The sequence below is a fragment of the Corella eumyota genome, chromosome 1, assembly GCF_963082875.1.
Source record: "Corella eumyota chromosome 1, kaCorEumy4.1, whole genome shotgun sequence".
Classification (NCBI taxonomy): domain Eukaryota; kingdom Metazoa; phylum Chordata; class Ascidiacea; order Phlebobranchia; family Corellidae; genus Corella; species Corella eumyota.
Genome location: NC_137490.1, coordinates 17235341 through 17246589, shown reverse-complemented (window position 1 = coordinate 17246589; position 11249 = coordinate 17235341). Strand labels below are relative to the sequence as shown.

General features: G+C 26.6%; 2 protein-coding genes across 2 annotated transcripts; both read right to left on the bottom strand.

Moving 5' to 3' along the window:
- Window positions 1-88: 88 nt before the first annotated feature.
- LOC145740698 (uncharacterized) lies at window positions 89-6594 on the bottom strand. The gene is made up of 13 exons (XM_082558529.1): window positions 6572-6594; window positions 4005-4164; window positions 3753-3897; window positions 3388-3560; window positions 3144-3251; window positions 2920-3063; window positions 2632-2799; window positions 2327-2486; window positions 1943-2082; window positions 1717-1824; window positions 1457-1585; window positions 1166-1251; window positions 89-550 (listed from the first exon to the last, which is right to left on the bottom strand). The coding sequence occupies exons 2-13, from the start codon at window positions 4146-4148 to the stop codon at window positions 472-474; spliced, it is 1584 nt and encodes a 527-aa protein (XP_082414655.1). The 5' UTR covers window positions 4149-4164; window positions 6572-6594; the 3' UTR covers window positions 89-471.
- On the bottom strand, window positions 4739-10689 carry LOC145740699 (putative protein phosphatase 2C T23F11.1). Its single transcript, XM_082558530.1, has 6 exons — window positions 10497-10689; window positions 9993-10142; window positions 9215-9354; window positions 7818-8043; window positions 7000-7145; window positions 4739-6773 (listed from the first exon to the last, which is right to left on the bottom strand). Exons 1-6 carry the CDS (start codon window positions 10597-10599, stop codon window positions 6555-6557), a joined length of 984 nt encoding a protein of 327 aa, XP_082414656.1. The 5' UTR covers window positions 10600-10689; the 3' UTR covers window positions 4739-6554.
- Window positions 10690-11249: the final 560 nt, after the last annotated feature.

The window sequence follows — 11249 nt, the reverse complement described above, 5'->3', positions numbered from 1 at the left end:
AAATTTTTTTAGTTCTAAATATATTAAAAATATTAAACGAATCCAAATTTAAATAAGAAAAACTAAATTATTTAATTTTGATCTGTTACACTTAATGAATATGTTTAAAAAATTAATGTAAAAGAAACAATACTCAAGTTACTTTCATACATAAATTACAGTCACAGTATTTAGTAAATAAAATTTAATAGGTAAAATCAAAGCCAGCAAGAACTAAGCCTAAATTTTTAAGCATTTAAATACATAAAAACTAGGCATTTAAATACATAAAAAAAAGTAAAAATGTAAAGTATAAAAAGTTTAAAAATGTAATTAAATTTTTTGGAACTACTTTTTAGCATCAGTCTACTGTACAACAATTAACACTTATTAAATACAAATTGATTAAAAGTAATTAAAAATATGATACTCCATTTTACTTAACATAACCACTTACCAAGCAACAGTTTTAACATAAAATAAGAAAAATGTTTATACTTGTAACAATTCTTCTTCTTCTCTTTTTTGTTTCTCTTTTTGTAGATGTTCCAGATTTCCAATGACCATTTCACTGAACACATTATTAAATAATTTAGATTTTTGGTAAAAACTATACATATTTATGTTATGCTTAAAATCAAAACATTTTTTTATTTTTTTTTTATTTAAAATTTATAATATATATAGTAAAGGCAATTTGTACAATATTTTAATACTTTTTGTATTGTTATTATAAGTACATAAAATGTTTTTTTTAACTAATTATGATAATTAGTTAGTAAACTATGCATTTTTTAGCAGATATCTAAAGCGTGAAACTATATAAGCCTTAAATAAGAAAAATGTAATCTGTATAAGATTACCAATATAGCATTTACTTCTAAACTACTAAATATTTAAAGAAGAAAAAACTATTTATCTACTGATGAAATGGATATATATCTTAACTGTTTTTGGATACATAAAACCGGTCCATTAATATTCATTGCATTCATCTAGACACCTTATTTTAAATTGATACATTTTCAAAAAATATTAAAAAAATTAAACAAAAGGATTTTAATTGATAAAAATCAAAATGTTTCAAAAACTTTGCATTTGACATTACCATTTTAAAAAACAGGAAAAATTTAACAAACAAAAAAAATTAATTTTTACAGTTTTTAATTTTTTTAAACAGTTTTACCTGTAATTGATTTCTCCATCTCCATCTTTGTCGAGTTGATCAAGAAGTTGTTGCATCTCTTCAATAGTAAGTTTTATTCCTGCTTCCTTTTAACAGCAAGTTAGTAGTTTTAAAATATAAAAGAACTAACTGTTTAGATTAGTAATTTACACATTTTAAATCTAGATTATTTTTTCCAAAATTGTATTAGTAATAGTAAAATCCAAAAAATACATTAGATTTGTGACAAGGTTGATATTACAGATTTCTTGAATAAAAAAATTAAAATATTTCTAATAACTATATTATTACTTCAACTCCTTGTTTAAATTCATCTCTTGTTACACTCATGCTATGGTCTTGATCAAATTGATTAAAGAAATCAACCAATCTTAAGTTGTTGTCATCTATATATTGCCTCAACTTGGTCATTGGGTCAGCCTAATAAAAATATTAAAACAAAACTTAGTAAACCAAAATAATTTGTTAATAAGTTAATTTTTCTATTATTTTCCGGGACCATAATATATAACACAGAAATTTTTTGTTCACTTAATTAATTCACATCTTACCCTTGGTTTCGGCTTGCTTTTTTCAGTTTCTGCTCCACCATGAATAATAATCAACTTTGGCCGTGATTCTTTTACTTCTTTTTCCAGTTCAACAAAATCTTTATTTACCTAAAACAATTACAAACTGCTTATCATGCTTAACATTTATAGCAAATAAACCTAACAACAAAATATAACGATTATTTTACATGTATATATACTTATTTTCTATTTATTAACAACTTACCACAACGCTGGAAAAATCAAGTTTTTCAATGACAGAATTTGTATTTTGTCTTAACACAGTTAAAATCCCGAATCCACCATGACTTTGGATTGGGTTGTGCCCAATCAATAAAATTCTTAGAGTTTCATTAGTTAACAAACCTTAAAAAACATTCATGTTGTAAGATAATGATCAGTTACAAAATAAAATATATTTAATTGATGCTTATTGCTTTAAAAAAGTTATTAATTTTAATTTATTACTACAAAAGTTTGTTTATTTATATAAGGGACTAGTAAAAAAAATATAACTAACTGTTAACACTAGGTTTAAAAAAAATTAGCGTTAACATAATGACCTTAAAGCGATTTTTAAATTTATACAGCACGAATGAAGTTATCTAACCTTTGGCAAGCTGAACTGACCCTTCTGTGTTAATTCTGTTGCTGCTTACATCAAGTTCTTCCAATACATTATTATTCTGAAGGGCACTACCTAATGCAATAGCACCTTCAAGTCCAAATCCATTCCAGGATAAGTTTATTTTTTTCAAAAAAATATTTGCCTATCAAAATTTTTAAACCGGTATTTTTAATTTAATAAGTTAAACTTTTAATTTACTTACATATTTACAACTTGTTAAAAATACTTTAAATATGAAGGTTATTTTGATACAAATTTGGAAAGTTTTTCTAACACAAAATTTTTACCCCAACACCTTTAGCAAGTGCAACTGCACCATTCCTTCTAAAATGGTTCCAGCTTAAATCCAGGTCGTTAATCGTAGTGTTTTCCGATATAGCAGGTCCTAAACGTTCACCACCAATTTCACTAAAGTTATTGTGACTTAGATCTAATTGCTTTAATTTTTTGGAGTTCTAAAAATAATAAACATGTAATAAAAACTTGCAATATAATATATTTGTGAGAGTTTGTTAAACCTAACAACAAACACATGTTTTTAATATTTTGTAACTTTAAAAACTACATGGATTTACTGTTATTATTTCGGCCAGAGGAATTGCAGTAGCATCATCAAAATCATTTCCTGACAATGTAACTCGGTTAATATTCTCATTTTCCTGTAAAGTTTCACAAATTGCTGATGCACCTTGCAGTTGAAGATGATTTTCTGATAAAATCTTTAAAAAATTTTATGTTAATTTCTCTTCGAAAAAAGATCAAAAATAAACAATAGAAAAACAAAATTAAAAAAATGTACCAGCTCAGAAATGTAACAATTTTCCTTAAGCATATCAGCAATGGCTTGTCCACCTTGAGGATTTAACCAATTGTCTGATAAATCCAATTTTAGTATCCTTGTGTTTGACTATGAAAATAGTAAACCATTAAGCAAGTAACAAAACACAGAAGATTTTAAACTTAAATATCATAGGTTTGTTCCAACAAAATTTAGAATTGATATAACAAGACACAAATACAATAACAAACATCTAGTTACAAACCACAAGAGAAACAGCAATGGCTTTAGTTCCAGCAGGACCTAATCCATGATGCCTCATCACTAACTCATCATCCTGCATGTGTCTTAAAAAGTAGGATACAGGAATCACACCATATTGTTTACATGCATCCTTGTATGTTGTTTTACCTGTGCTGTCATATTCATCTTTGCTTGCTGAAAAAATAGAATGTGAAAAAACTAGGTAATAAATCAATAATAATGCTGTATATTGCATATTAGTTTTATTAAAGCTTATAAATAAAACACAAAAAATAACAATTTATAGGGGACGCTAATAAAAAACATAGCCGAAAAAGAAATATAAAATTCAGGATTTTTTACAATTGCAAAAAAGGTAAAAATTACTTTCTATCTCGAGGTCAGTGTCATATCCTGCATCATTATTTTCATCCAAAACTTCATCTTTGCTTTCAGTTTTTGAGTTTAAGGATGCTGCTGAAGAAGGCTGAAGAAACTGAGAGGAGTGACCACTTCCAAGACGACTTATTGTCTAAAAAATAAAATTTACCAAATATTAAAATAAAGAAATGAAATAATATTATTTAAAACAATGCAAAATATTTTTAGCTATAAACTTTATTGGTTTAGTAATTTCACCTTCCTACTTGGAGAAATACTTCCACGGCTGTGAGGCCTTGCAGCAGGTGAAGAGCTATTTACTAACTCTTCATAATTTTCTGGCTGTTCTTCCTCTTTTTGAGAAACAACTTCTACCTCAACTTGTTCGATATTTTCATCCATCTTTTAATTTACAAATCTACAAACAAAATTAAAATTTTAAAGGTTTTAACTTCAAGGCAACATGAATTCCAAATACTAAACTTTTTAAGGCATTTTATTGCATGCCCTAACCAATAAAGATCTCTGGCATTTAATTTTTAGTGAACAGCAGCGTTGCAATTAGATTTTGAATAACTTTAAAAAATATTAAAAATTGCACTCGGACAAAGCCGAATTTATAATTTCCAGCAGACGCATGCAGACATAAGTTAATCCATAGGCACAGTCTGACAGTAACGATTATTATTCATCTAAACAGTATAACATTAAGTACGTTATTACCAGAGTAGTTTTAAAATGTGCATTTAATGCAATGATTTAATTTACACAAAATAATTTATTAAAAACAAAACATTGCTTAACACAAAGGTACATGTTGTTGTTTAAAATAATGGCGTCATGTTACCTAGGCGATTTACATAACTTGATTTCCGGGTTCGTGGGAAGATAATATTTCTCCTTTTTCTTTTCTATATTAATTAAAATTGCTTATAGTTTGTTTTATGTGATTATTTATTTAATTTATATACCAAAACAAATTTATTGTGCATATAAAATGATATTTATTGTTTTCACATAAGAATATAGGAACGCAAAACAAAAACAGATAACTATATTGATGGTTACTGGCCATTTAAAGGTTTTTTACAATTTGTACACAGTTTTTGGTCTTAAATATACACCAACATTTGATCTTAAAAAGCAGCTAATTGTTTAGGTATAGAAAGTAAATGGAAAAAAACATTAGTCAAAAACACAGTTGCTTTAGTATTAGATCTTTGTGGAAATTTTAATGAATTTGAGGTGTTGTAAAAATATTTTTTTTGCAAATACACCTAAAAAATTCAAATGTCAGAAAAAGGAAGAAAATATTATACATAGTTCCTAACCAATGTAATGTTAGACAAATATTGACAAGAACAATACAGTGAATTGTTGTTACAGAGCACCAAATTCAAACAAATATCAGTGTACCAATTGCATTAATTACAACAAGAAAAAGTTTTAAAGCCAATTTTTAAACAAATTTAGTAATAAAAGGAGCCTGCAACAAAATAAAATTAAAACTGAAAAAAAAAAAGTCTTAATCTGTTGTTTTCACATGAATTGCTTTTAAACTATGTAAATATGCTTTAAAACAGTTACAATAATTTATTAAATAAGAATCGAACTGAAAAAAATGAACTATGAATTATGCTGCTAAACAATAACAAGTAAAGTCACTTTGTATACTATCGAAACTCTAGCACAGTAATGTTTGAATTTCTTTAAAGCCTAAAAATGCAAGTGCCATTCTAGCAAAAAATCAAAGACTTCACAGTGCTTGGGCAACATTAATATACTTGGTTGGGCACGAATAAAGCTTCACATTTTTGACCTAATGTTACAGGCACAGGTATTTTTTCAAGCATTGTTAAAATACTTAGTTTGGGCGAAACCAATTATGGTCAAACGATAATAAATAACATTTTGAAAAGACATGCAAATAAAAAGTAAAAAAAACTTTCCTGTTAGCAAAGAGAAAAAAAAAGTAAAAAAATTTATTAAGATTTCCTTTAAAGTTAATAATTTTCTAAAAAATATTATTGCAAATTTGTAGTACGGAAATAAAAGCCTAGTTGTATTTTCTTAAATATTTTGCAAATTATAAATAGAATAGGTAAGAGAAATATCGCATAAATGGAACATTTGCCAAAATCCATTTAGAAAAACAGATATTATATCACTAAATCACAGAAAACAAAATTACTGATTAAAAATACCCTAGCTGTTAAATAACGTCAGCAAAAATTTCACAGAAATTCTTTGCTACATATGGCTGAGTATGCAAGGGAAAAGAAGAATCTTTAGTTACATTAAGTTGAAGCAAAGATAATACAGAAATTTGTTAAAATAATGCATCAATAAGTTGCAAACAAAAAATTAGTCAAACTTAAATTAATCCACGAAGTGTAAATAACTACCATGTGCAATTTCAAGTAAAATAGACAAAAAAGTTTGGAAAAAAAATTTTTATATCAAACTTAATGTTATTTTTACACAATAAAGGCAAAATAATATTAAAAAATGTAGAAATACACCAAAAATAAATAACCCAACTAAAACCAAGTAATTTTTTCAAGTGCAATTTATACCCTGTAAATGCATCAAAAAAGTCAACCAAAACAAAAAACAATTTTTCGAAATAGGCATAGTGACAATTCATGCTAAATATTCAAGCAATATATGACAAAAAGAGTTTAATTATTGGTCTACAATAACATGAAAAGGCCTTGAGAATGGCTAATTTGAACACATCACAATGCCAAATTAACCAAAATTCAAATAAAATTTTTTTTGTTTTTAAAATATTTTAATCAGGAAAAATTACAAACAGCTAATACCTCCTTTTACATATTCAGGGTAGGAAGATAAAAGACAGGATGGGGGTATCGGGTCTCGTTTTGGAGTTTCACATTTTTTACACAGTTCATCAAAGGATCCATTTTGTTTGAAGGCGACAATTATTACGGTCATATTGTCGCAACCCACGCCACCTACTGCACATTCAGTAGCAAGACACCTATTCATTAATTCCTCGCATATCTGTTTTATTTAACAAGGAACAATTTTAAATATATATATATTAAAAAAAAAAATTGCGCAAAATTATGTAATTAATGAGACAAGGAAAAAAAAGTTGTTAAGTTTAGTATTAAATGGCTTTAGTTTTTTTAAATATATAAGTTTAGCAATACAAATTAAATATATTACTTTGTTGTTACATAGATGACAAGACAACATATATGTTCAAATGCTAAGATAAACTTACAGAGTCGGGTTCCATTTTTTGAGCAAGTTTGCCTCTCACAAATTCAACAACATCCTGGTTACTTAAAACATCCCATATTCCATCGCATGCAAGTACCAGAAACTCATGATCCTTTGTGATTTCCTTCACTATTATATCAGGGTCCGCTGATATGAAAAAAATATATACATTTATTTAGCAAAATTCTTTATGAAAACATAGTAAAATGTAAAATTTGAAATAAAGATTTCACACAAATGCTTCAAAATTAGTAATTAAATTTCTTTATTAAAAATATATTACATTTTAAAATTAAAAATTTTAACACAAATTTATTTTTTATGAAAAAAAGCCTTCATTTAATATTGATGTCAGCTTAGCAATAAATCTCAAACAGGAACAGCAACTTAAAGGGACAATTATTTAAAATTCATAAAAAATGACTTCCTCCTATTCCTAAACAAAATACTGTCATAGATAATTAATTTTCATTTGAATAGAAATCATTTGGCATTTCCTATCAAGTAAACACAAAAAATAATAAATAAGTCACTGAGTCAATAAGAAACGACAGTGAGTCAAAATTCCCCAATGAATAACGAGGTTTCACTTCTGTAACACAGTTTTTTACCAGAAAACTAAATTTTTGTTTACCACAATGGCCCAACTATATGCTTTTAATATAGGCTAATCACATTTTTTAGCACTACAAAATATCTAATAATATTTCAATTTTAAGTGAAAATAGTCGATGAACATTTTTACGATATAAATTAGGTAATATTAATATTTAATCTGATTTTGTTTGTAGAAATTTAAAAACAAGGTGTTGTTGTAACCTGTAACAATTTGTTCCTCAGCTGATCGATGTTCGTTCCTCTTAAAACAAAAATCTCCCAGAGCGCGAGAGAGGGCAAGGTTTCCGTTGACGCGATTGTATTCAACAAATCCTCCTGCTGCATTTATCCTCCTTAGCTCCCTCTCGTGGTTGGGTTTGTGGTCAAACGATAATAGTTGGGCATGGCCTCGGACACTTGCAATGGCTCGAGAGTCTCCGGCATTCGCCTAAAATAAAAATTTAAAAAAAAAGCTTTTACAATGCTGTAAGTTTAATGTAATTCTCACATAGCCTATTTGCTATTAAATAAAACCACCTTTAATATAGAAAAATTTGCATATAATTAAACAAACACTAGTTGATCCAGAAAGATTTTAACTACCACAAGTTAAAGGCACTTAAACTTCTATACTAAATTTAAGGAGCGGCAAATAGTTTAGTCATCTTTTAAAAATGTATTAACAGAGTTACTTGTTTATATTAAGGTGTGTGGGGATAACATTTATACACTTTAACCTTTATATTTAAACAAACCAAAAATTAAACACTTTAAGGATTACTAACCAAGTTGGACTATTACATGGCCCATTTTATTTTTAGATTCCAATACCAAATTGAGGAATAAAATAACAAAACTATATATTTATACTAGATTAAATACATGATAAATTATGGAGTTTTCACATAACCTTTATTGAAGGAAAAATATACAAACATCAATAAATATTGAGAAAAGGGAATTTAAGATAAATAAAAAATATTAAATTTAAAATTTTAGAACATCTAGTATTAATTCAAAATGCTAAGAAACTTTTTTAAAGTCTGAACAACGGCTGAAATATCTTCAAACGAGACCCAAGTAGGTAAGTACAACAATTCATTGTTTGAATTATAATTTGATATCTATGGGCTGGCTGCTTAAACCACATACACATTATACAGAGGCACCACAAAGAAATATGGGGTCAAAAATTTAAACAAAAAAATAAAAATAAAAAAGTAAAAAAATATTTTTAAAACAACTAATAATTTTTTAAAAAACCTGGCAATTTTTTTAAATAAATTTTTGCCACTAATATAAGTTTTAATGATAGATGCCTATGACTTTATTTCAATAAAGGGTCAATAGTTGGGCTACACACACAATGGAATTACTTTATCATTGTGAACTGGCATAATAAATAATGAAAAAATTTACCACCCCGGTTTTGAAATTCTTTTTCTAAAGAAAGTATCTTTTGATTGACTGCACAACTTATACAAAATCTTGAATCCTATTTAATACTATATTGTATAAAAATCTTTCTCACAATTTGCAAATGTGAAGCAATGTTAAACCCACCCAAAATGCGATAAAAATACATTTAGTATGTATATATATATTACCCTTATACTTACGCAATAAATTTTGTTTCCTTTTATAAGTACACAGACTGCAGTACATCCGGAAGAATCCTCCTTTCCAAGTGATTCTTTGATTAAAATATCGTCCACAGCAAGAAATCCTCCTTTGCAAGCTCCAACTACATCAGATCGACCTAAACAAATAAATTTTCAAATCATTTTGAAATTTTAATAAGAAACAAATGCTGGGAAATAAACACTATGAAACCCTGTGGATTTCTTATGAGGTACCGTAAATATCAAGTTTCAAACATGTTATTATGTGAAAAAAATAAACATGTAAAACAGAATCAGACTTGATTTAATTTAATCTCTTTGTTATATAACTGAGAAAACAAAAAAGCTTTTTACTAACTTGGCAAAACATTTGAAAGACTATATGTAATTTTCAATAAATAAATTTTGGTAAATATTTAATAATGCCTATTATATATATAATACATGTCAAATGACACTTTAAATAAATATTTAGTTTCATAGGCTTAAAACCAATCAGAAAGTCAAGAAAAAAAAATCAATACGATACCGATTAAAGGATTAATGTTTAATTTTTACAAAAACAATTTGAATTTATTTTACAAATGAATTTAAATGTTATACCACAAAAAGACCTACTGTATTTTTTAATAAAAAAATTTTGTTTGCATGAAGTAAAAATGATAAACAAAAAAATTAAACACCATTTAATTACACCATAAGTCTAGTAAAAATAGATGTCTTAGTACTTTAATAACAGACCCAAAGTAAACATAAATCAAAAAGAGATACTTACGATATGAGGAATGGTTAACAATACAGTGGTCCAAGTGCTTGGCTGAATGTTGAGCAGCAGCCTGACCACCATGACCATCAAATACTGCAAAGAAATGAGTGTCCTTCTCATCATTTAAACACAGTTTGTGAACGTGTTCATCTTCCATGTCTTTTAAGTTAAATGTGGTTAAGAAAAAATATAAATTTAATTTGTAATACATTAATTTATATACATATTCTTTAAAAAATAAAAATTAGTTTTTTTATCGACGTAATTTTTGTGTTTAAGATGTTTGTGTTAGTTGGAATTACAAAAAAAAAAAATTTAAGATAATCAAATAATGTTTGCTAAAAAATTAAATAAAAACCTGAATATCTGTTTATATAAACAAAACAAGGAAATTAAACACTTTAATGACATACCATCCATGTATCTTAGATAAATGTGTATTTATTTGTTTTTTAATCGTTAAGTCAAATATAGTAAAAAATTTTAATTTATTTTGGCATAAGTAAAGGATACTAATTCTCCATCCCTGCATGCAGGATCCTCCGACTTTCAAGCCATGATTTTCATCACTAGATGTCTCCTTTTTGGTGATTGGTTCTGATAAGGTTTGCCCCATTTTGATATATAATCAAATTTATTTTTCAAAAACAATTCTTGATTTATGTGATATGTTTTTATGTTTTAAATTACATTAAAAATCGTTTTATTTTTCTTGAAATTAAATAAAATTATTATTGAAAAGGATTTCATATCTACTTTGAGAAACTTTAGTTAACATATTCCAAATATAACTGGTAAAACAAGACATTTGTCTATACAAATCTATGATGTTTTAATTCAAAACATTGTCTGCTTATCGATATGATAAGTGATGACCAAATTAAACATCATCTAATTGTTAGACTATTTACCATCTGACCTTTACACTCTCAGCTTTAGTGAAAAATTTTAATACTAATTTAAGAAAGAAATTGTAATATTAACACTACTAAGTTAAAATATAACAGAAGGTGTCGTTTCTAAACTAAGTATTGCGTTACTTTTTTTTTTCTTTATCAGTTTATTAATTATTTTGGGATGTACTAAAACGGTAACCAGACACTTCGGCCAAGACACTTCGGCCAAATTTTTTTTTCAAAACAGCGGGGATTTTGCATTTTAATTACCGCGATAAATTTTATTTTCGCGTAGTTATATACAGTTTTTTAGACAGTATTTGAAACAAAATAAGCAGTAAATTAATATTTTTTTTAATAATAATGTGCA

Coding starts and splice junctions, on each gene's coding strand:
- LOC145740698 (XM_082558529.1), bottom strand. CDS start 4,148: ATGGATGAAAATATCGAACAAGTTGAGGTAGAAGTTGTTTCTCAAAAA. Junction 3,561..3,752: donor CACTGACCTCGAGATAGAAA/GTAATTTTTACC, acceptor CTATTTTTTCAG/CAAGCAAAGATGAATATGAC. Junction 3,064..3,143: donor ATTGTTACATTTCTGAGCTG/GTACATTTTTTT, acceptor AATTTTTTAAAG/ATTTTATCAGAAAATCATCT.
- LOC145740699 (XM_082558530.1), bottom strand. CDS start 10,599: ATGGGGCAAACCTTATCAGAACCAATCACCAAAAAGGAGACATCTAGT. Junction 10,143..10,496: donor CATGCAGGGATGGAGAATTA/GTATCCTTTACT, acceptor TTAACTTAAAAG/ACATGGAAGATGAACACGTT. Junction 7,146..7,817: donor TGAGGAACAAATTGTTACAG/GTTACAACAACA, acceptor TTTTCATATCAG/CGGACCCTGATATAATAGTG.